At 40.4% G+C, this 25169-nt stretch overlaps 1 protein-coding gene across 1 annotated transcript; it reads left to right on the top strand.

The window, feature by feature from the left end:
- The first annotated feature begins 43 nt into the window (after nt 1–43).
- On the top strand, nt 44–24610 carry LOC117303430 (DNA (cytosine-5)-methyltransferase PliMCI-like). The gene is made up of 33 exons (XM_033787623.1): nt 44–188; nt 1954–2002; nt 2485–2546; nt 2855–2900; nt 3031–3461; nt 3877–4092; nt 4762–4816; nt 5155–5238; nt 5881–5990; nt 6105–6223; nt 6759–6851; nt 7112–7263; nt 7884–7961; nt 8118–8221; nt 8608–8776; nt 9496–9720; nt 10579–10787; nt 11092–11197; nt 11606–11830; nt 12331–12398; nt 12687–12810; nt 13404–13635; nt 13972–14090; nt 14378–14449; nt 14606–14732; nt 15358–15509; nt 16082–16213; nt 17368–17514; nt 18283–18600; nt 19688–19854; nt 22741–22981; nt 23460–23576; nt 24087–24610. Exons 1-33 carry the CDS (start codon nt 136–138, stop codon nt 24243–24245), a joined length of 4761 nt encoding a protein of 1586 aa, XP_033643514.1. The 5' UTR covers nt 44–135; the 3' UTR covers nt 24246–24610.
- Nucleotides 24611–25169: the final 559 nt, after the last annotated feature.

Here is a 25169-nt window from a genome sequence, read left to right as displayed (position 1 = left end):
AAGTCCCTGTCGTGCACACATAACGTAACTCGTGTGTCCAAACCAAGTCAACACACACATACCGTACGCTTTTGAATTGTTTGTTAATCAATTTATCGTTGTTTGACACTTAAGTTTACAGATTTACTATAAAGAATGCCTTCGAGACTGGAAGGAGATGTTGTCATTCCACAAGACGTCGGAGGAAGGTGAATTAAGTTATATTTTGTTTATTTTGTACAATTTAATTAGTGTTCACAATAATTTAGTTTGTTGTTTGGCCCGTGTCGTGCCCGTGTGTGAGTGCTGGCGTGCTCACCGTTCGCTCATCATCATACACTCCACGCTTTGTCGTATGGAGTGCATGGGGGCTCTATTCACGGTGACAACAAAGTATTGAGCACGAGGACCTGTTTTCTGTAAGAGTGTTTTGGTGGTGGTTGGGACATTCGTGGGAGGAGAGGGGTACAAAATATAACCCCGAGTCCTGCTTCTTGGTTGTTGTACTTCAATTTCAAAGTAAAAGTTCAAATTCGATAATCAATGACTTCTAACTATTCTATTTCTGCTGTTCTGTCATTAGGGTGTTGTTTAAAATTTTAGAAAACTTTATTGTTTGTAATTTGTATTGACTATTGTAACTCGGTACACTACCTATAGAGCCCCATAAGTTAGGATGTAATCGCCAAGGAGCACATAAAGGTTTATCGTGAATAGCAAAATATCAAGAGAGGGCCCTGTTGAACAGAACCCACTCAAAGGTATGGTCGTTGCATGCGCGAGTCATAGGAACTGCATAGAAACCGCCCCATATTCCTTCCCATGATGCATTGCGTTTCTGAATCGCGATAAACCTTATGGTTGAGTGCCGAACCCGGGACCAAGATTCCAACTACGTAGCAGAGCCACAACACGCTAACTAACCTGTGCTGTGTGGTACATTGGATTTTTCATGAATGCATTGACCGTTGTTTGGGAAAAATTTAAACAAATGACGAAGAATACCACTTTTTATTTGTTTTTGAACAAACTTTGTGTTTTAAATTAATTCACCAAGACAATGAGATATAATTGTCTTGTGGGCTTGTGGACAATAGACCGATCCATTAAGCTCCGACCCATTGCGTTTTAACCAATCTCAACGCAACGAAGGTCCGACACTAAGGTCCGACATGCGTGCGCGTATCTTGGCGCGCGCGACATAGTTGTGCCGAAAGGCATTGGAGAGCCTCACTTGTTCTTGCTCACACGTGCATCGTGGGCGGAGCCTACTGGATCGGTCTATTGCCTCCATTGCATTTGTAAAGTAAGTGTCGGGCCGTTTGTGTTGTTCAGGAAGTATCTCAGAAGGATTTGCAGCTGAACCATAGAGAAAGGACCATGGACTGAACACTGGACCTGAAAAAAATTTCTTTTCTGAATCAAAAAAACCTAAACCAAACCACACAAACCTTAATCAAAGCCACATGAATTTGAGGGCGGTCTGGCGTTCATCACTGGACATTTCAGGACTGTAGTGTAAATGCAAATGAGGTGATTGTGTTGTTACTATAGCTGGGTTCACCAACCTGCTTGTGGTTTTTATTTTTTCCCCTTTTTTTTGTGGTTTTGTTTTGGGGAGGGGGGGGGGGTAAAGAAGACGTGTAATGTTTGGCTGATTTACAGCTGTCCATACTAATTCCATTTGATATGCTTTTACTTTAGGTTTTTGCCGAGATTTGGTAAACTAAAAGGGTGTCCAAATTCACTGACAATACATTTAAATGACAGATCAAACAGGGTGTCCAAATTAAAAATGGGGCGTCTAAAAGACACACAGACACCCTCTGGCTACACTACATGTCGGCCAGGTCTTTTGTGCAAGCAGTACCTGGGTTTCAGTTGCTACCCGGAGGACTTGTGTGGAATATAATCGACTCTACTGAATAAGTATGCTCGGAAGGTATTTTAAATGTTTTCTTTTTTTATTTCTAGACTGAAAGATCTGGAGCAAGACTTCAACGATGGGGACCTGACAGAAAAAGTGAGTACAAAATAAGTACAAAACACATGAGGGCGCTTTAACAAACTGCCTGTCCAGAGCTGTGACACTTGTGTCCTTAAGCAAGACACTTAACTTCCTTCGGATGGGACGTAAAGCCGTAGGTCCCATGTGTTATGTAACTCATGTAAAAGAACCCAGTGCACTTATCGAAAAGAGAAGGGGTTCGCCTCGGTGTTCCTGATCCGATCGGCAGTAAATTGTGCCACAGCACCTTGTAAAGCATTACATGGTGCTATCAGAATTGGGTCTCATAATTCAAATGTAGTCCCACATCTGGCAGGAAATATTGTATGTTACAGCGCCAGGAGCGTCACTGGGTGACGGACATGTGCTTTATAAGAAGCCACAATTATTATTATTATTTATATAGACCGTTTGACCACATCACATTCAGAACTATACATGTCAGTTCTTGAAATATAATATAATTAAATTGTACACTTTTTTTTTTTTTTGCCAAGGGCTACATCAAGAAGAAATGCAAGCTGCTGTTTGAGCATTTAACCGTTGAGATCCAGTCAAGGTAATATCAATCGATCAATATCAATATATTTATCGTCTATGTTAAAAACATAGAAACTAGACATCCATTGGCCAAATCAAAAACCACCAAATATTTAAATTTTTTAATCATAAATGTACATTTGTTCTTATTCCATGGTTGCTTTTCATGGAATTTTAACTTTGAGAGGGCAAGGCCAGCATTATTTTCTTTGCAAGGGGCACTTCCTTTGGAAAATTTGAATGAGGCACCAAGGCCAAGTGTCATGTTCCTGTTGAATCATTTAGATTTCTTTTTTATTGGAATTTATTTTCAAAAATTCATTCCAGTTTGAAAGAGTTGGAAGAAGATTTGAAGGATGAAAGCTTGACGGAGGTAAGTGCATTTCTCGTTGTACCCAACTTCTAGTGTGTGATATTTTTCAGCTCGCTGAAATAATTTCCGGAGTTGACAGTGCCGTTTAAATTGTGTTATCTTATTACTTTTTTCTTTTTTTTTCTTACAGAAAGGATATCTGTCCAAAGTTGGTACACTTCTTACCAGTGCCCTCAAGAAAAAACCCACAACTGCCGTGAATGGAAAAGCAACCACCCCATTGAGGAACGGCAAAGCCACCAATGGGAATGGTCTCGAGCATAGCAACGGGAATGGCCAATCAGATGCTGATCGAGATGACGCCACCACAGGGGCCACCCAATCAGAGGAGGATATGGAGACAGAGCAGCCCACAAGCAGCAAGAAGGGCAAGAGGGGCAAGAAGGCAACGACAAATGGAAAGAGGAAAGTCCTAGGGGGAGATGAAAAGGCCCCGGCGGCGGAGAGCGCCCCCGAAGATGACAAGACAACTCCACAGTCCGAGTCAGTCAATGGGAAGCGCAAGAGGTCACCGAAGGTCGATCCGAAACAGAAGAGCCTTCTGAGCATGTTTACAAAGTTGTAAGTTTCAAAAAAATGAATACATTTGTGGAGAGTGTACATAATAGTGCATCATAAAATCTGTCTTTGAAATTTCGCTAACCACAGAACTATCCCTTACCTGCGCCCTTTAAAGCACAGTACCTACGGCTTTACATCCGATCTTAAGGTCAAAGCAATAATGGTTGAGAGTCTTGCTTAGGGACACAAGTGTCGAGACCTGTATAAAACCTCCACTCTGCTGATCAGAAACACCAGAGCTTGAGTGTGGTGCTGCTAACTGCTCAGCCATGACCCCAAAAATGGGTTTTATTTATATTTTCTTTCGTCTTGGGGGAGGGCTTCTTTAGTGAGTTCAAAGCACCAGTGCTGTACTGAAGAGTTCCATATTTTTGTGTTTGAAAATTGAGGAGCAATGTCCGTCTTTTTGCTTCAGACCTTCAAAGCGAAAGAGTGAAGAGATTTCTTCAGGGGGTAGCGGCGTAGATTCAGATGAGAAACCCAGCAGCAGTAATGGCGACAGCTCCCTGGAGGTCAAGCAAGAGAAGGAAGGTCAAGAAGAGAAGAGGATTAAGACTGAGGAAGATGAAGCAGAATCGATGAAGGAGGAAACTGACGGGTCGGAGGTCAAAGTTGATGAGTCTGATGAGAAGTGAGTTAATATATTTAGTGGATTGGTTGATCGTCGTTTCTTTTTGCAAGACTTAAATTGTCTTCAATTGAGCTGGGTAAAAATCAGGCAGTTCAGGCTCTGTGGTGGCCCTTCTGTAAACATGTCAGAGGTCAAATCGTTGTTAGCTAACATTGACACTGATTTGGCCAAGGTACCAATGTTGTACTTTATCTTGGTTCATAGAGAGCGTGACATTAGCAGCTGAAGCATCTTCAGCATTACCAGTAGTCTGAATATTCTGTGGCATGGTTGGCGTGTGCGTAAAGCGCTCGCCTCTCACCAAGGTGACCCCGGTTTGAATCCCGGCCGGGGCCATATGTGAGTAGAGGTGTGCGTTGATTCTCTGCTGTGCCACGAGGTTTTTTTTAGACTATCCAGTTTTCCTCCCTCGGGAAAAAAAATCAAACACTTTTCGATCTTGGCTGTGCACCCGTGGTCATAATGGGTTGATGTGGCTGGCAGCCAAAGGCGCCTTTGAATGCCAGCTTCTCGAACACGTGTAGCCGCGTCCTTCGCAATTCAGCTCTTAGCTGCAAGTAAGGATGATTATTACTTAAATTATTTTAATATTCTCTGTAGGAGATTGTGTCCAAGTATTACAAATTATGATTTCAAATCGCTTACGTTATTTTTAATCATTTTTTGTAGGCCAAGCTTGCGCAAGAGGCCAGAACCAACAGTCATTCCAAAATCACCAGCAAAGGTAAGACATTGTCACTGGGTCGGTTAACTTCAAAAATATAAAAGATTTGAGGCTTTGAACAAAGAATTTTGAACCATTGACACGCAGTTTGACGTGCGGGCGCGCAACCAACTGAACTTTCTTGCTCTAAGTTGGCAGTATCCCTTTGTACCAATATTTGTTCAGTCCCTGCGGAAAAATATCTACTGGCTACTTGTGTGAGATTTCAAACTAAAGCCAATGTATTTTGCACCAGACCAAGTTGTATAAAGATGGCAATCGCTAATTTCTTAAAATTGAATTGTATGTACCTTTTGTAATGGAACATTTACTGAAGCATCTTGTTTTGATTCTTTCAGCAAGCGCCGCCTCGCTGCAAGGAATGCCACCAGATGCTGGACGACCCTGATCTTAAGATGTTCCCAGGAGATCCTGAAGACGCTGTGAGTTTCCCTTCCTAAGTTTCTTACATTATGTTGATCTTGAGCCGCTTTCTGTGTTTCAGATAGACTGTAGAAGTCTTGCGCTTATTCAAACATTAATATTCACTGTTCTGTTTCCTACAGTTGTAAGGATCCTCTGAAATGTTGGAAACCTGTGAGACTTGCACCAAAACCCAACATCGCCTCAGGACACAAATTATTTACAAAGCACATGAAAAGCAGCTCCAGTATTACAGTCTGCTTGCATAAATCCTTCACAGTTCCTTGACATTACAGAGTTAATATATAATGCTTCTATTCACTGCTGTTCCAAATTCGATGCTCTACACACAAATGGCTGACCGTGCAAGGGTCAAATAGACCGTATTGAATATGCGTCACGCGGCTCAAATATCTGACCTACAAGAGTGCGTGTGTGTGTGTGTGCATATGCTGTAGAAATCAAACCCGGAATGTTGCGTGCTGCGTGCTTCGATGATGTACGCGTTTGGACGCGCGTACGGTTTGCCCTACAAGGTGGCGACTTTTAGGGGTTATTCAATACGGTCTATAGGAACCGATTGTGGTTATTCTATCACTGAATAACTGCACTAACTTGTTTTGTTTGATGGTTGATTGTTTAAGCGATAATTCTTGTTTCAGAGGGATGAGTTTGTGACTCTAACTGATCCAAGTCTGTCGTTACTGAGTGGAGATGAGCAGGAGACCATGGGTTATGATGAAAGACTCCAGTTTAAAATCACTAACTTCTGGTAAGTATGGGTTGACGTTGCCAGGGAGACTTCTATTATTAAAATTCATATCCCACTTCTGATAAAACAACTTAGACATGCATTAATCCTGGCAACTGATTATTTTTTTTGCAGTGTTTACGACAAGAACACGCATCTCTGCGCCTTCGACTCGGGCCTGATTGAGAAAAACAAGGAGTTGTTTTTCAGCGGATTTGTCAAACCCATCTATGATGACAACTCGAGCACAGAAGGTTAGCATTGATTCTGTTATATCTTGGTTTGAGATGGAAGAGAGTTTTTTTCTTATTCTTATTTTTTATTTGGCCATTAAACAATTATAATTATACAAGCAGACAGTATGTTAAATAAATAATATACAAAAGAAAATACAAAGAAAAACAGTAAGGGCACAGGAAATTACAAAACAACCCTAATGTGACGGCCATGATCAACAAAAGTATAATTAAACACTGTGGCTTGAAAGCCTGTTAATCCAGTCACATAGGGAGACGCAAACACTATGTAAAAAACTCTCTTTGGAAAAATAATATTCATTTTAAGATGCTAGTGTCTTTATATGGATTCAAAGGCCTCAGTGTAGAGTCAGTCACTGCTCGGATTGGTTCTTCTCATTTTCTTGCAAGATTTGTTATGCAAAATTGAGATGCAAAGTTTTTTCAGTGACCAGTGAACTTGGAAACAATGTTTAAAAGTGCTCAAGAAATGCAAATATTTTCATTATTGTGTTTACTAAAAGATGCTGATTTTATTGTTTTGTATGACCAGGTGGAATTCCAACTAAAGCTATGGGACCCATTAATGAATGGTTTACAGCTGGGTTTGATGGAGGAGAGAAGGCATTGATTGGCTTTGGAACTGGTAAGTGTGTTTGCCAACATTTATTTTTTTAAATACTTTGATTATACGTTGGAGGTGGGTTCGCACACTTGGGCGGTGGTGGACAAATCTCTTTTGAGGGAATGTTGGTGTGGTTTTGACCTTTAAAACAGTGTATTGCTTGTCTTCAAGAAAAGGACATCAGTGTGTAATATTTTTTATCCCTGATGCAAATTTCCATCTATTAAATCTATTAAATAGTAACAATATTTGTGGAAATAATTGTTCTGTATGATTTGCAGCGTTTGCTGAGTATGTCCTGATGGCGCCATCTGAAGCCTACACTCCATTCTGGAAGGCAATGCAAGAGAAGATCTACATGAGTAAAATCTTGATTGAGTTTCTTCAGAATAACCCGGTGGCTGAGTACGAGGATCTTATTAACCAAATCCAGGTAACTCACACAATAACTTCTTATTTTTAAAATTTTTTTAATTTTAATTTCGTCGCATCAATTCATTTAGCCTTTGTATTAATGGCGGACTGTTTGGTTTGGGTGTATGCACACAAATTTACCCAAACCTTATAGTGTTGTAGTATTGTGTCCGCCATATCTCAAAAATGGCTTGTAGCATTGTATGTCAGTCTTGCAAAACAGGGGATCTCGCACGAAAATGCTTTGTGCAAAAACAATGTATCCTGCCCCATGTTTTGTGTGTACATCAGGGTCGTAATTTAGTAAGATAAAACAACTTGACCACTTCAAACGAGCCCATACTGTGGGTGATATCTTAGGAGATACCTGCACTGATGCGACAATTTTTATATCGGGCGTGACAATCTTCTTACTTCAGATTGATTTCAAATTGTTTGGGAAAAATTGGAAACATTGTATTGTCTGAAAAGTCTATAATTAGAGCTTAGACCATGTGAACATGTACGACAGTCCTTGTACTCATTCCTACTTGAAATTTCATGCCTTTCGTATCAACTGTTTATGAAACTTTAGCCATATCAAGATATGGCCAAAGACATTTAGCTGACAAGATAACACACCATTTTCTTTGATTTCAGACGACGGTGCCGCCAGAGAATTGTAGCAGCTTCACTGAGGACTCTTTGCTTCGTCATGCACAGTTTGTTGTTGAACAGGTTGGTTAAAATCAATTATTTTTGTGTGTGATTTTGACAGTGAACAAGAGTGTGAAAGGAAGCAATTGGATTGAAATGAGGTTTTCAAAGAGAACATGAAATCTATCACTCTCTCTTGATAATGTCTTTGCCTTCTTCACCCCTTCCCTCCCCCAGGTTGAGAGTTACGATGAAGGAGCAGATGAAGAGGAGACACTGCTCATCACAACACCCTGTATGAGAGATCTTATTAAGTTAGCTGGAGTCACCCTGGGAAAGAGGTAGGCAACAATCCAAACCATACTCAGTGATGTATTGCCCAACCTTGATCCCTTATTACTCCTACATCCCACTTCTTTTGCTTTCTGTCCCCGATTTTATAAAGCCTGTAAGCACAACAACTTACGGCGCACGGAAAAAGTTTTGCTCAATAGAAACTGGTTACAGAAACGGCCAAACTTAGTTTACATTGCTTAGCAAAAACAAAATTGTCAAGCTTTATTTTCTGCTTAACAGCTTTATGAAAGGCATTTTTCAGGATTTTCCACATTTGTCAAATCTCATCCCTGCATTACTGTCCTCCAAGAACTATTTATTGAACCCCTGCTTTTCTTTTGTGTTCTCCATTTTCATAGAGTGATTATATTTCTATTTTCCCTTCTTAAAGGCGAGCTGTGCGTAAAGCAGCCAGGAAACCCAAGGCGGAGAAGAAAACCATGCAGTCCATGGCGACAGTTACTCCACTAGTCTCCAAAATCTTTGACATCTTCTTTCAAGGGCAGATTAAGAAGGAGCAGGGCAACATCATCCGCAAGAGACGATGCGGTATATGTGAGGTAAGGAGACGTCGAAGGATAAAGTCTGAACAAGTTTTCTTAAGGGTTGGATTTGGACTGTCTTTAGCTTCCTGACATCTGCTTTAGACCAGGGATGAGAAATATGTCAGTCTTTTATCTGATTGCAGCTTCAGGTTTCAGTTTTATTTCCATACCATTTGTACATGTACAATGTAAGGGAAAACTAATTGCTGTTATCTTGTCCAAACGTAAACACAAGCTCTTTGATCTACTTTTCTTGTAACTCCAGGGGTTTTCAAAATGTATCCCAAAATTTTGATCCTCGTTTCACGGCAAAACCAATTACTGTTTCACTTGAAGTGGCCATTGGTTATCCACTGGCCAACGGTAGAAACAGTTATTGGTTACAGCTGCGATAATGCACTTCTGGATATGGGCTATTCAACTTTTGCTTTTCCTCGCAGGTGTGCCAAGCGCCCGATTGTGGAAAGTGCTCAGCCATTGAAGTGGCCATTGGTTATCCACTGGCCAATGGTAGAAACAGTTATTGGTTACAGCTGCGATAATGCACTTCTGGATATGGGCTATTCAACTTTTGCTTTTCCTCGCAGGTGTGCCAAGCGCCCGATTGTGGAAAGTGCTCAGCCATTGAAGTGGCCATTGGTTATCCACTGGCCAATGGTAGAAACAGTTATTGGTTACAGCTGCGATAATGCACTTCTGGATATGGGCTATTCAACTTTTGCTTTTCCTCACAGGTGTGCCAAGCGCCCGATTGTGGAAAGTGCTCTGCCTGTCAAGACATGATCAAGTTCGGCGGGACAGGACGCAGCAAGCAGGCGTGTATCACTAGACGATGCCCCAACATGGCGGTCCAGGAAGCAGATGATAACGACGATACCGAGAACGAGGAAGAGGAGAATCAGATCGATACGAGACGACGAGGTCACAAGACTGCTCTGGAGACCAAGAGGAAGAAGAGGGTAGGGCAGTCATCTTAAAGATTATGAGTTTTTTCAAAGGTTATGATTTTAACATTTTGTTGCTTTTCTTCAAAATTTCAGAATTTGTTTTCTTCATTTCATTGATTATGGTTGTGAAGCCAAGACCTCTGAGAAACGCGAACTTAAACACTGTACTATCAAATTCCCCAATAATAATAATAATAACCAGTTCTTATTTAGCGCATTTCACAATAAACCGTATCAATGCGCTTTACATTAGTGCCCTGGTCATTGGGCCAATAAACATCCCTTTAATCTTTCTCAGCTCCCAATTGGGAGTATACAGCCCCGAGCTGCCGTGGCACTCCGAAAGCTTTTTCATTTACGAATCAACCTCTACCCTCGCAGGTACCCATTTATACCCCTGGGTAAAGAGAAGCAATTGTAGTAAAGTATCTTGCTCAAGGACACAAGTGTCACGACCAGGATTCGAACCCACACTCCGGTGAATCAGCACCAGAACTTGAATTCGATGCTCTTAACCACTCGACCGCGACACTCTGACACGGCCGCGACACAATGGAGAGAAGACAAGGAAGGAAGTTTAGATTTTTAAATATGGGAGGAAAACCCCAGAGAATTATTGTAACTCAAATCGGTTATAGGGACTGAAAACCCAATCCATGTAGTGCACCAAGTGTGATTCGAATTGTGGCACTGGCATAATACAATAATTGAGTAGGATTTGAAACTTTCCATGGTGGAATTACAACTCCGAGAGGTTTGCAGTAGCACCATTTGAATATCTCTTTTGAGCAGTGTTGGTTCTGAAAAGAACTTGTGGTAACGACTCAGCATTTCGATCATTGAGAGCTGTATTTTTAATTAATTTTTCAGACGGCAGTGGACTGGCTCGGTGATCCAATCAATGTGGAGGGAACCAGGAGCTATTATTACTCTGCTCTTGTTGGTGAGGAACAGGTGGACGCCGGTGACTACGTCCTCGTTCATCCAGATGACCCAGAACGACCTCTCTTCATTGCTCAGATCGTCTATATGTTCCAGGAGAAGGGAGATGATCTGATGTTTCATGCTCGTTGGTTCATGTGAGTTTGAATGTCGGGGGCACAATTTCATAAAGCTGCTAAGCAGAAAATGCTGCTCGGCAATTTCTTTTCTGAGCAAGAATGAGTGGGTACACTGAAGAAAACAGGCCAGTATAAAACATCGGTCTATGGCAAAAGGAAAGATCATGCAGGCTTTTGGATGATTGCGGAGTAGGGCTTTTAGAACTAAAGATAAATGTAATGTAAACAGGCTTCGCGCTCGCAATCTTTGCACGCTTTGCGCTCACATCTCAGTTTTGTTTTTCAATAGCCTATCACATCCCTTTTTTATTTGTTTGTGAAGGTATGGCTCTGAGACTGTACTGGGAGAAACCTCTGATCCTCTGGAGCTGTTTCAGGTGGATGAATGTCAGGACACGTACCTGGCTTCCGTCAGCTCAAAGTGCAAGGTGAGACTCGAGGCAAAGGAGGGTTAGCTTGTAGTAGCTTGATGAACTGGATTGCTCATTTGATCCTCAATAGACCTTTATATGACGTCCCAGCCCAAACAGCGCCCTCACTGAGGTCAAAGGAAAACCTATCATTACCTGAGAGCTGTGCTCTAGTTTCAGCAGAATTCTGCTCTTGCAATCACCTCTCCTCGCTTACAGGACAAGCATCGATCTTCTGCGCTAGCTGTGTACGCGAAGCATGCCTAGTAATGTTGAGTTGGCACGGGTACATGCATAACTTCCGTCCAATACTTGTGAAACATAGTTGACATAAGTGCGGATTCCCTGCTTCCGTAAATGCTTATTATTTGCTCTCGGTAAGCAGACCAACTTTCACACCTTCATTTGTTTCTTTCTTGAGAGCAGGTTATCTACAAGGAGGTGTCTCCAGATTGGTATTCCATCGGAGGAATCGAGAACCCAGAGGAGGACTCCGTCATTAAGCAGGATGACCATCGTACCTTCTTCTACCAGAAGTGGTATGACACCGAGCTGGCACGCTTTGAAGACGTTAAGACCCTTAGCAGACCCAAGGGGGTACCCAAGCACAGCTTCTGTCCCTGTTGCCTCAAGGTGGAGCTGGCTCAGAAGGTAAGACTTATACATTGTGTGGTCATCCGCATGAGGGTGCTACACATGTACTGCATGTATAGCAGGAGCTACTGGGTCTGGTAGCTTTTTGTTGTGGCAGAGCAAGAAGCTAGTTACTCAAACAAGGAGTTATCATGGTATTCGAATCTGGTTGAGTTTGATAGAATTATTTTTTGTAATGGAAGCTAAGGTAGAAGAGTTGAAAACTGGAAAGTCAAAGTTTTATCTTTTTTTTAAATTTTTTTTCCATTTTTTTTCCCATTTTTATATATGCGAAGTGAGCAAAATTCATGATATTCTTTTGACTTCAATCTGACTTTTAGGCACTCAGAAAAATCATCTAAGTTGTAATTAAAAAGCCTAAAAAATCTACCAAGGCCTACGCCAAATATACATGTAGGTCAGCCCTTGTCATTAAGTTTTTTCCTAAGGGCCAAATATGTTTGTATATGTTGGTAACAATTGAAGATATTCATAAACAATTTGTTTGTTTCTTGTAGCGAGACAGTCCCCAAGCTGGCGAGGAGCTCAAGAATCCAGAGGGAGACAGCAACAAAGTTTACTACAGGTATTAAAATACTCACATGTTCATATGCAGACTTTAGTGTCCCAGGTCGTCGTACTTTCTCAGGATTTTTTCCTAATTTTTTTATTTTTTATTTTTTTCTTCTTTTCTTCCCCTACAATTTATTTTATATTATTCTTTAAAACTTTGAAGCTGTCGCCAACTAAAGAAAGGTGTCAAGGCCACTTTATTTGTTTTTAATCTTCTTGGAAGTTTCTCAGGTGAGGATTTCTAAAATGTTTTAATCAACTTTAAATTTGTCAATTCTTGTACTCGGTTTCCGTTTTCCAGTTCTTGTTCTCTTCTTGGAGTGGACTACCGCGTCGGTGAAAGCGTTTTCTTAATGCCTGATGCTTTTGACTTCAACATCAAAGTCAAGGCAGCGGCTACAAAGAAGTACTCAAAGAAAGAAGTGGTGAGTGTCGGTTAATTAATAGAGTTGCTTAAAGACACTGGACACTCTTGGTAATTGTCAAAGACTAGCCTTCACAGTTGGTGTATCTCAACATATGCATAAAATAGCCAACGTGTGAAAGTTTGAGCTCAATTGGTCTTCGAAGTTGCGAGATAACTATGAAAGAAAAAACACACAGTTGTGTGCTTTCAGATGCTTGATTTCGAGACCTCAAGTTCTAAATCTGAGGTCTTGAAATCAAATTCGTAGAAAATTACTTCTTTCTCGAAAACTACGTCACTTCAGAGGGAGCCGTTTCTCACAATGTTTTATACTTTCATCCTCTTTCCATTATTTGTTACCAAGTAAGGTTTTATGCTAATAATTATTTAGAGTAATTTCCAATAGTGTCCACTGCCTTTAAGTAGACGATGTTAATACAGAGGTTTTTGGTTCAAATCTCTCTCTAGTCAATTGTTCTTTGTTTAAAACCAAACAAAGTATTAATCAAATTAATGATGTGAAAGCACAATCATACAGTGACCCCAATTTTTTTCCCTCGTCATTGTTTTCGTTGGGACGCTTTGAATGACATTTTTTTATAAATGCTTTAGGATGAAGAGCTGTATCCGGAGTATTACCGCAAGACGTCCGATTACATCAAAGGAAACAACAAAGCATGCCCTGAGCCCTTCCGCATCGGTCGTATTGTCAATATCTTCACCAAGAAAGGCTCCAACGAGGTCAAGCTACGAATCCAGAAGTTCTACCGCCCGGAGAATACACACAAGGGGGCCTCAGCAGGGCACCAGTCAGATCTGAACCTGCTGTACTGGAGTACTGAAGGTAGGGTTTACCAGTTAAAATGTTTCTTTATGTCTCTTATTTCAAAATGGCAGACAGATCTTACCCTATTGTAAAAATTTCTATTTTGACTGATTTATTTTTTTGCCGATTTCCTACCTTCCATCATGCATTATGCACCAAGGTAGTTAGTAGTTTACAAGCAGAACTAAGAAATCTCCCAAATTTTGAAAAATCTACTCTGACGTAGTAGAATACAAAGTAAGACTAGTTCCCAAACGAACATAATCTACCCAGCAAATACACATAGCGTTATTGCAAACCAAATATACACCTTTTTCTTCTAATGACATAAAATAATTAATTTGTAATCCACAGAGGCAACGATTGACCTAGCCAGCGTGCAGGGTAAACCAACGGTGGTTTGTGGCGATGACATACCGGGGTCAATCCAAGACTACATCACTGGAGGTCAATATCGCTTCTACTTCCTGGAGGTCAGTTTGTAAAAAAATAAAAAATAACAAATCTCAGGGTTGGATTTCATAAAGAGTTACGACTAGTCTGATGAGTTACTCTACCCAATTTAGGACTAGCCTTAAGTTTTTAATATCTCCTAGGACTAGTCCTAAGTTTGTGAAATTTACCCCTGATCATATTACCAAAGAAGTATTTGTTTTTGGGATTGGGTTTTTTGATATAGCCTCAACATGATTCCGACCTTGGCCGACTAGAGAGAGAGAGAGATAACTAAAACTGTGATACTTTTTTTTTTTGTATTTAGGCATACAACAGTGACGCAAAGCAGTTTGAGGACCCACCCCTTGAAGCTCGTAATACAAGCAGCAGAGGAAAGGTATGACAAAGTTATTTCAATATTTAGGTAAAATAATTGGTAATGTCATGTTATAAACCACAAGGGAAACTAATTGGGTGAATTTTAAATTAACCTTTTTGTTTTTGCTGTTCTATCTCTTGATGATAATAAGTGAATTAATAAATTCTTCTGCAGGGCAAGGGTAAAGGCAAAAGTAAAGGCAAAGGGAAATCCTCAGAAGAAGCAAAGAAGGTGCCAGAGGAAGAAGAGACATTCTTCTTCAAGAAGCTTCGATCACTGGATGTCTTCGCTGGCTGTGGAGGTAGGTTTTTTTTCCAAACGCAGGATCAATGTTAAATTGTAGTACTGCTAACCTGGGCCCAATTTCATAGAGCTGCTAAGCACAAAAATTTGCTTAGCATGAAATTTTTGCCTTGATTAAAACAGGTATACCGACCAAATTTCCATGTGATTTTTTGGATAAGCAAACAACGGCTGGATACCTGTAACAAGCAATGTGCACCAAATGGAAATTTGGTAGGTAATCCTGTTTTTATCAAAGAAGAAATTTCATGCTAAGCAGCTCTATTACATTGGGCCCTGGTAATTTTTGCTTTGCCACAGGTATGCAGCTGTTAGCTTGGCCCAGTTTCACGACTCTGCTTACCGTTAGCAAAGAATGGGCGCTTATTACGGAAGCAGGTAACTCTGCGCTTATGTCATGGGTATTTCACAGGTTAGCAGGGAACATGCTTGTGCGCCTGCATACTCGCAGTTACTATATTTTTTCTCTTTATCAGCTAGCTCAGAAATGCATTGCTTCCCATGTAAGCAAAAAATGGTGATTGCAAGCGCAGAACTCTGCTACTTTTTTTCATGGTGAACTCAAATTCTATGACATGTCTCGGCATAAAGATCTTTTCTAAGATTCTGTTTTGTTCCTTTAGGATTATCGGAGGGCTTCCACCAGGCTGGGTTATGTGAGAGTAACTGGGCTATCGAGATTGACGAGCCTGCAGCTCAGGCATTTAGGCTGAATAACCCAGGCAGCACGGTGTTTACTGATGATTGTAATATACTACTCAGAATGGTCATGGAGGTGAGTATAGAGCGAGGCATGATGCTTTGATCTTGTAGGGGCAAGGCAGGTTTGCTTCAAAAAAGGTGCCACAAGGCACCAAGGCAATGAATGACCAGGGGCACCGAGGCTATGACCTCTTCTTGGCAATCGCTTCTAGTACAGTAGTGAAGAAGGCTTTCACTTCCTAGAAGGAAATGTAAATTACTATTGGAATATTTCAAAGGGCACCAAGGCAATGGCGAGGGGCATGGAGGCAATGACCAGGGACATGGAGGCAATGGCCTCTATCACCTTCAGAAAGAAGCATCAGGCTTCCACTTCCTGGAGAAGTGTACTGAAACATTGCAATGGCACTTGGGCAGTGACCAGGGGCAATTGCCTCCATAGCCTTTGTGAAGTATCTGGCCTGGAACTTGTGGACGATACCCCTTTTGGGGGAACCAAACCACATTACTTAGATACTTATGAGGTTACCCTGCCACATTCTTGACCTATGTTTATACCCTGGAATTGTCTCTAAACCAAACCTTTACTAAATCGTGTTTTCAACAAGTCATAAACTGAGATATTTTTCATGTTTTTTTTTTTAGGGTGAGAAGACAAATGACCGAGGTCAGAGGTTACCACAGAAGAGTGAGGTGGAGGTATTGTGTGGTGGACCTCCATGCCAGGGATTCAGTGGAATGAATCGATTCAACTCCAGAGAGTACTCCAAATTTAAGGTTAGTTGTTACGCAAATTAATAATGAATTTTTGGAAAGAATTGCAATGCTGTATAGACCATTGACAAAGATCTCAATCATTTAAAGCCATTGGACACTTTCGGAACAGGAACAAGAAAAGTTCACAGATTTACAAATAACTTGCTGGGTTTACAGAAGGTAATGGTTAAAGACTTCTCTTGAAATATTAATCCATGGCATGCTTTACTTTTTCTCGATATCGAGAATTACGGATTTATTTTAAACACATGTCATGACACGGCGAAACGTGCAGAAACCAAGGGTGGGTTTTCCCGTTATTTTCTCCCGACTCCGATGACCGATTGAGCCTAAATTTTCACAGGTTTGTTATTTTATATATAAGTTGTGATACACGAAGTGTGGGCCTTTGGACAACACTGTTTACCGAAAGTGTCCAATGGCTTTAATAGATGTTAAATTTACACAGAGGATAAAGAAAACTAATTTAGATTTTACCCGTACACTGATGTGTGTCAGCACTGCATCCTGAGTACTTTCCTAAGTACTGTGAACAAATCTGAGTCATATTACTCTGGTGGGATTCGAACCCACAGCCGTTGCAATTCTAGAGCAAATGTCTTGGCAACTAGACCACCGAGACCACCCGGTAGCTACAGACAGCTTGTATCCTACGTTCTAGCAGCAAGGGTACCGCAACGATTTTAGGTGTTAGGCCACATACAAATTAAAAAAATTGTTGATCATCCCCGCCCGCCCGACTTTTTTCTTTTCTTTTTTAATCATAAAAAACAACCTTTTCAGCTGATATTTTTTTCAAAATGTACAGGTTTGGAAAGATGTTTAAAGAAGGGTTTTATTCATGTTGGCAAAGGAAGAACAATTCTTCAAATATTTTTACTTGGGCTACACTGTGCTTAGTTGTTTTAAATAGTTTACAGAAAATGTCATTTAGGAGTTAAATTTGTTTGACAAAACTATTGAAAACATCCAAAACACACAAACCCTCTGTTTTATAGTGATTGTGATGATTTCTTAATTCTTGATTTCATATTTGGCAGTCAACAAAACTTAAAAAAAAAAAAAGAAAAAAAAAATGAGGGATAATGATCTCAATCATTTGAATAATTTCCTTCAACCATTTTCACCTTTTTCCCTCTAAAATCTATCAACAGAATTCGCTTATTTCATCTTACCTGAGCTACTGCGACTACTACAGACCCAAGTTCTTCCTTCTGGAAAATGTTCGCAACTTTGTGTCTTACAAGAAGAATATGGTACTCAAGCTGGCCCTGAGATGTCTCGTTCGCATGGGCTATCAGGTAGGTAAAGTAACTAGGGGTAGGCCCCCACCCACCCCTATCCCCCCCCCCCCCCCCAAAAAAAGAGAAAAAATTAGTAAATGGCTGGATTTGGGGTGTCGTGGCCGAGCGGATAAGAGCACCAAATTCAAGCTGTGGTGATTCTGTTCAGCAGGGTGTTGGTTCGAATTCCGGTCGTGACACTTGTGTCCTTGAGCAAGACACTAGACTATAATTGCTTCTCTCCACCCAGGGGTAAATGGGTACCTGTGAGGGCAGGGTTGGTTATTGTGATTGATTAGCCTTGATTGATCCTACTTATTTGGCGGCACAGGCTGTGTACTCCCTAGGGAGCTGAGATGGTTTAAGGAATGATTTAAGGCCCAGTGACCAGGGGTAATAATGTTGGAGCGCCATGAGCGTCACTGCGTGACGGACCTGAGCGCTATATAAGAAGCCACTATTATTATTATTTGGCCTTCTTTTTTCATTTTTTTATTTAACTTATAAGTTCTAGGAAAAGGGCTTTCTAATGGTATTCATAGCAATATTGAAGTTTAGCAAAACAATCAAGCCTGACAAATGTTTGGTAGAGATAATCACATGTTTCTTCATGCGGACCCTCACCCTGCTTGGGGCAAACTTGCATTAATATAAAATAAAAGAACTGTGCATCAATTTGTAAAATATCATGGCTCTAAAAAAATTCTCTACAAAACATTAAACTTATAATTTATAATGTAATGAAAAAGACAAAGATAACAAATGAAATGTTTTTTTCTTTTCCAGTGTACTTTTGGTGTCCTTCAAGCCGGCCATTACGGAGTCCCACAGACTCGACGTCGAGCAATCATCCTTGCCGCCGCCCCTGGGGAGAAGCTTCCGATGTACCCCGAGCCGGACCACGTCTTTGCCCCCCGGGCCTGTCAGCTCAGTGTCATGGTAGACGATAAGAAGATCAATAGTAATATTTCATGGTTGGAGTCTGCACCTTATAGGACCATCACAGTGCGGGCTGCCATGTCAGATCTGCCGGAGATTCACAATGGACATGATAAGCTGGAGATATCGTATGATGGGGAGCCCCAGTCTGCATTCCAGAGAAAGGTTCGTTTCTACTGAATTTTGTTCTTGAATCTTTTGAAAGTTTGTGCATGGCCTTGACTTTGCTCTTGAACGGGCTCAGTAAAGAACACTTATATGAGGAAAATGTAAATTAAAAGCAGGACACCATTGCAAGTGTTGTTAGCTTATGAATGTCTTTATGATTTTGCGCCTCCTTATTTAAAAAAAGCTGTTAACATTGTACACACCTTCTAGAAATCTTCGTTCTAATAAGAAAAAGTTGTTTGTTATTCCACCAGTGATGACCAAATCATATGGTGAACGCAGCTTCGTTCACACTGCCTCAACCTTATGGAACAATCTCCCGGAACACATAAAAAACATTGATTCCATTGTTAAGTTTAAGATTGCTTTAAAGACGCACTTATTTAACATTTAATTCATCCATTTTGTTTGTTACCCAGTACATCTTGTCTTTGTATTCTGTTGTGTTTTTCTCAAGAGCGCCTAGGGACATGTTTGATTTCTATGTGTTATGCGCTATATAAGAATGGTTAATTATTGCCTTGGGTGCTGTGGTTGTTTCGAGGCCTGGGTTTTTTCTCCAACAATGTTTTGTGTCGTAACTATGTAGGGCTCGATTTCACAAAGCACCAAGATTCATCTGAAGATGAGTCGTCAATATTGCCTTAGTGATTTGTATTGTGACTTCACACTTTGTTTAGGAGTTAAGATTGTTTCGCCGTCAAGACCTGTTCGGCCTATCTTGATGGCAACCTTCTGCACTTGCTCCTACAGCTGTAAGGGCGTGATTCTGTGTTGAGCACCCCCATTGAATTACGCCAAGATCCTCCAGGGAACAGAGCTATATTATTGCACCTTTAATAAATTACCTCTGTATAAAGTTACAAGAAAATAGAATTAGCTGATTGCAAACTGCTTACCAACCAAAAGAACCTACAATAAAAATGCAATTAGTTAATGGCATTGCGGTTCGATCTTTGTCTTTCTCGAAGGCTATAAAGTTACCATGGCAAAATTGTAATTTGCAACTAGAGATTAATTGAAGATCGAGTTGCCCTTGAGGAGTGGGTGTTTAATCAGTTTTTGCCGTTGTAATCTTGTGCAGATCCGTGGCAACCAATACCAGCCAATCCTCCGTGATCACATCTGTAAGGAGATGAGCCAGCTAGTAGCTACTCGTATGCGTCACATTCCGCTGGCCCCAGGCTCTGATTGGAGAGACTTACCAAACATCCAGAGTACACTGCCGGACGGCAACGTCTGCCGTAAACTGTGAGTGGAAACTTACCCTTTTATGTTGAATGTAGTTCTAAATATCTCCTTGACTGCTGACCAAAATCTCCCTGATTGTAAGACGCAAGTGTTGGCAGCTCTGCTTCAAGTTGTTAATTGCCCATTTGGCCTGTGCTTTGTTGATTTTTTAGGTGTTCGGGCCAACAGCCCGGAACACCTCTTATTTTTGTTCGGTTTTTTAATTTTTTTTTATTGATACTTCTTCTTCTTCTTCTTCTTCTTCTTCTTCTGTACGTCCCTTGTCCCCTAACAGAAACATCTTTCCAAAGATCGTATGAACTTGAAACTTCACACATAGTTAGATATTCAATAGGAGAAGAGAAATGTGTCGTTATGTCATGATGACATCATCCATTCTTGAGTTATGAAAATTCAAAGTTTATTATTTCAAAAATTCACAACTCTTGATCTACACAATGGATTTTAACAATCAATACATCATCGGAACGGTCATTAAAAACTCTGTAAACGCCTCACAGACATGACTCCATTTTGACCTTGTCTTCCGGTTCAAAATTGAGGTTGAAATATTCCACCATTGGTCGTGCGTAAAGATTGTACACGTACAACACGTGTTGAGTCACGCTTCAGTGCTCATCCATAGAGCGCAATGCTTCGCGTATGATAGTCTTCGTTCAATGCGTTTTCAACATAAAGTTCCCTTACGATTACTTAGTCTGTTCTGTACAGTCGTCAATATTTCATAAGTTCATATTTCCTCAACCACAGAAGCTACTTTGACAATCTATACATCATATCGAAGGACTTTACAAACTGCACAAAAATGGATATGTTGGTGACCTTCTCTTGACATTTTGATCTGCCTGAACCTGAAATGACTAAAATGCTTTGAAAAGGCGTTATTCAATGGATTTAAGTTGAAATTAACATCTTTTGATGCTAAACAATCACATGATACAACTCTGGCAAAGGTCTGGTTTAAAGAAATAATACCGATTATGTCACAAAATGTAAGAGCACTCTCTCGAGGCAGATTAAAACATCTCAAAATATACTTCTACTATAGAGTTTTTGATAATTGTTTCAAAATTGTTAAACATCATCTCCCTCATAATAGCAACTTATGTGGAGTCTTAGCTTGTTGACGTCATCATTGCTTTAAAGGTGCACTTTCAAAGCTTAGTGTATGTCAAACCAAAAGTACGACTGAGGTGAAACTATTGTTAGTCAAGGACATTAACTTTTTGAACTCGAAAAGACGTCATGATGGCGTCATCGTGTTTCAACATTTTTTGTTTCGACATTTTTTGTTTGTTAGGCCAAACAAAATAAATGTTGTGTTTACGGTAACGGCCCGAAAAAATTCCAGGTAGGTAGGTAGGAAAATAATTTTATTTTGTAATTTTATTTTTATATTTAAGTTCTTGAATTTTGAGTTATTTGTTAATATTTTAAACCCGTTGCCATTATACTACAGCCCTGATACTTCGGCTTTTAAGGGGCACGGCAGTTTCGCTTGACTTTTTGTAAAAATTTAGGGCACCAAGGCAATTTTCAAAAATTTGGAAGGGCATCACGGCAATCATAAAAAAGTTGCGAAGGGCACGACGGCAGTTTAAAAAAAAACCTCCGAGTTGCCTGCAAAAAATAGTTCTTCCAATTTTTCCATTTTCTAACTGTTACCCAATGAAAAAAGAAAGCATTCATCTAACTCAACAAAATAAACTACTTACAATACACAATAAATAATTTTTGTTCATACGTAATCCTACTATTGGTCATGCACATTGTGTAGTTTTTCGTAGACGCTAAAATTCCCACGTAACTGCTCCATTTTGACACGATGTTGACAGAATAAATGCATGCGGTGCGCGACGACTATGCTGTACATGATGGTCTGTCACATGTACCAAGCATGGGGAAAACCACTATCCCAGCATGCACAGACACGTCGAGTCTTCGTCTCAAGGCGTTTAGCGTTGGTTCGCGTAATTTTACTACTAGAGGGCGTTTAAACTCACGCTATCGCTGTTCCGAAACGCCCTCTAGCGTTCGATGTTTCGAGTATTTTTTTGTCGCACGCAAAGAACAACGACTAACGGGCCTGAAATCTGCTGTTGTGCCTTACGTGCGTGAAATTGGGGTATATTTCTTTGCGTAAAAATTTACACAGACATCGGGACTTTTTGGCTTATTTTCGAATATAATTTTTTTTCGGGAGGAAGGGCACGGCGGCAATGATGAGAAAAGGGCACGGCAATCATTGCCGTGAAAAATTGGGTTTTTGAAGTGCATTGCGGCAATCGGTAGGGGCAACGACGGCAATTGCCGTCGTGGGTGAAGTATCAGGGCTGATACTAACCTTGTTCGACTCATCAAGTTTAAATAAACCCTCATGTTGGAAAGTGGTAAAATATAAAAGTTTATAAGTTGTCATTTTAAATTTTACCAACTCACAAAATATTTAGAAAAATGTTTTGAGGTCGGCAATTCGGCCGCAAAAAATTCAGGTAGGTCGGGTTACCGTAAACACAACATTTATTTTGTTTGAGACGAAGCAAGTTGCAATATTTGTTTTTTAACACAAACCGAACACCTAGAGTTTGTTCACAAACTCTCAATGTCTAGTTTTATTTTATATTTTCCTGGAAACCAGAGCTCTCAACTCTCCCAGATTTGGCAGAAATTTCCTTAAAAAAAAACCAATCTTTAAAAACAATTTTGAATTTCTCCTTTTATAATGAATGTAATCGTTGTAAAAAATCTCCTTGATTGCGAGATGCAAATATTGGCTAATATAAACGGCATCCCTGTCATGAGCACTTTGACTCGGCCGTAGATTAGGAACTCGAGTATTATTATTATTTGTAATTTTTATTAATATTGTTTCTTTAACTGCCACAGGCGTTACACGCACAAAGACAAGAAGAACGGCTACGCAAACAACGGCGCCCTCCGAGGGGTGTGTGTTTGTTCGGAGGGTGAGAAATGCGACTCCATGTATCGTCAGTTCAACACGCTAATTCCCTGGTGCTTGCCACACACCGGTAACCGGCATAACCACTGGGCGGGGCTGTATGGGCGGCTGGAATGGGACGGCTTTTTCAGCACCACAGTGACGAACCCTGAGCCAATGGGAAAACAGGTGTGGATTTTTTGCATATTTTTATAAACTTCTCGAGGGGAAGCAGTTTCAACCTCCGCTTTTAACGCGTCCGTCAACAATCATCATTTGTTATCAACATGCAATCTGTTTGGTTGTCTAGAAACTATTAAACCCCTTTAATTATCTGTATATATCCTTTGTGTTGCAATGAGCCGGTATTAAAAACAAAATGTAAAATTTAATAAAAATATTTAGAGCAGATTGTTCAAACTGCTAAATTTATCGTTGTTAAATGATATGATAAAATGGCAATAATGGCAGGTCGAGATGAAAGATAAAGAAGAAAAAACTGGAGTCCAAAGCACTTCTTAGTATCATTGTCTGAATACTTTAGTTACTGTACAGAGTTGAGTTTGCACTGTGTTGACATCTATGCCATGTGATGCCAAATTGTAAACCTTACCAGATTGTATTTTTAGCGTGCAAATATTCAAACTCTAATTTGACATGTTGACAGGGTCGTGTGTTGCATCCTGAGCAGCACAGAGTGGTCAGTGTTCGAGAGTGTTCTCGCTCACAGGGTTTCCCAGACACGTATCGCTTCTTTGGAACCATCTTGGAGAAACACAGACAGGTATTGATGTTATTTGTATCTTAGATTATTTACTAGAGATCCATCATCTCTTTTATTCTTATCAGCGTTGTTGCCACAGTGGGCGGCGCCGGGCGAGCCCACCTTAGAACTCAAAATGATTTCACCCAGCACTCTGAGCAAAATACACTGTGCTGTCTAGCACAGATTTCCCCAAGAGAAAATCAAAATATTGTTCACTGTGAATTTATCTCAGACACAGCTGTTGATAGGGAGTGTCAAAAAGGCAATTCAACTTATTGCATGGCCCCATAACACAAACAATTTAGAAACCTGGCATCATGCCTCAAGCTTGCACTTCAGCATTGGCGGCCCCATAATTAAAAACAAATAATTTTGTTGATCCGCTTGCTCTTTGTGGACTTAAACAAAGTTGAGTTTAAGAGCTCAACACTAACATTTGTCCAGCTACAACCCTATCTCCTATAATATTCATGGTTGTTGAGATGAAAACAATAAAATCTAAACATTTGTTTTACTCTTGTGTGAAAGGTTGGAAATGCAGTCCCTCCACCATTGGCAGCTGCTATCGGTCGTGAAATCAAGAAATGCGTCGTCGCTAAGGACAAGGAAGAGAGGAGCAACAGGAGGAAGGAAGAAATCCAGACTAAGGAAGAGGATGTGAAGACAGAAGAGGTCAAGATGGAATAAGGAGGAAGAAGTCAATTGGGTTCAGAGGTCATGTCGGGTTGCTGTTTAAAGGTCTAGGTATGGGTCAGGAGGGGTCAGAGTTGAAAATAGTAGATGTTGATTATACAAATACTCGTTGGTTACTCTAGTTTATTGTTGATTTTTTGTTTCTACCTCTATACTAATCCTCAAAGATTTTCACAGGCTTTTCTTTTCTACCTCAGTGTCTTGTGGTCAGTTTAAAGTTCAACTCTTACAGCGATTGAATACTACTAGAGTAAAAGAATCAAAGCTAGTTGAACATTCCGGAGCTTGGCCCAATGTCATAGTGCTGCTAAGCACACAAATTTGCTTAGCATGAAGCTTCTTCCTTGATAAAAACAGGATTACCAACACAAATTTCGACGTGATTTTCAGGATAATCAAACAACAGCTGAGTACCAGTACCAAGCAATATGCAACAAAAGGAAATTTGGTCGGTAATCCTGTTTTTATCAAGGAAGAAATTTCATGCTAAGCAAATTTTTGTGCCTCGCAGCTCTATGAAATTGGGCCCTTGGGGGAGGTAATGGCTTACTCAATAGTTAGAAATTTAATTTTCTGAGATAAAATTTGTTTAAGTTTACTTACTAGTTGCCTATAGCTGTGAATTATAATTTGCAGATATCAACATCTCTGGTGTGCACAAAAATAGTGTGTGCTTTTTGAAAATAGAATTGCCACAAAAAGTTTCTTTGTTTTGTCTTTTTTAGAAGCCTATGATTTGGTTGGTATGCAGGCATGCAACATTTCAGGGCCCAATTACATGGTTCTGCTTACCGGAAGCAGGGAATTACGTGCTTACGACAAGCGTTTTTCACGGGTAAGCGGCGAATTTTGGCTTCTGTGCGTGCGTACTCCGCGTTACTAGGGATTCTACGCTTAGAAGGCTAGCGCAGAAATTTC

Source organism: Asterias rubens, chromosome 19 (assembly GCF_902459465.1).
Source record: "Asterias rubens chromosome 19, eAstRub1.3, whole genome shotgun sequence".
Taxonomy (NCBI): Eukaryota; Metazoa; Echinodermata; class Asteroidea; order Forcipulatida; family Asteriidae; genus Asterias; species Asterias rubens.
The sequence above is the reverse complement of the archived record's forward strand: the minus strand, read 5'-3'. Positions and strand labels throughout refer to the sequence as shown.

What these genes read in the sequence shown, in the direction of transcription:
- LOC117303430 (XM_033787623.1), top strand. Translation starts at nt 136, where the DNA reads ATGCCTTCGAGACTGGAAGGAGATGTTGTCATTCCACAAGACGTCGGA. An exon ending in GACGATGCGGTATATGTGAG is followed by an intron (nt 8,777 to 9,495) that starts GTAAGGAGACGT and finishes TTTTCCTCACAG; the next exon opens with GTGTGCCAAGCGCCCGATTG. An exon ending in AGGTGGAGCTGGCTCAGAAG is followed by an intron (nt 11,831 to 12,330) that starts GTAAGACTTATA and finishes TGTTTCTTGTAG; the next exon opens with CGAGACAGTCCCCAAGCTGG.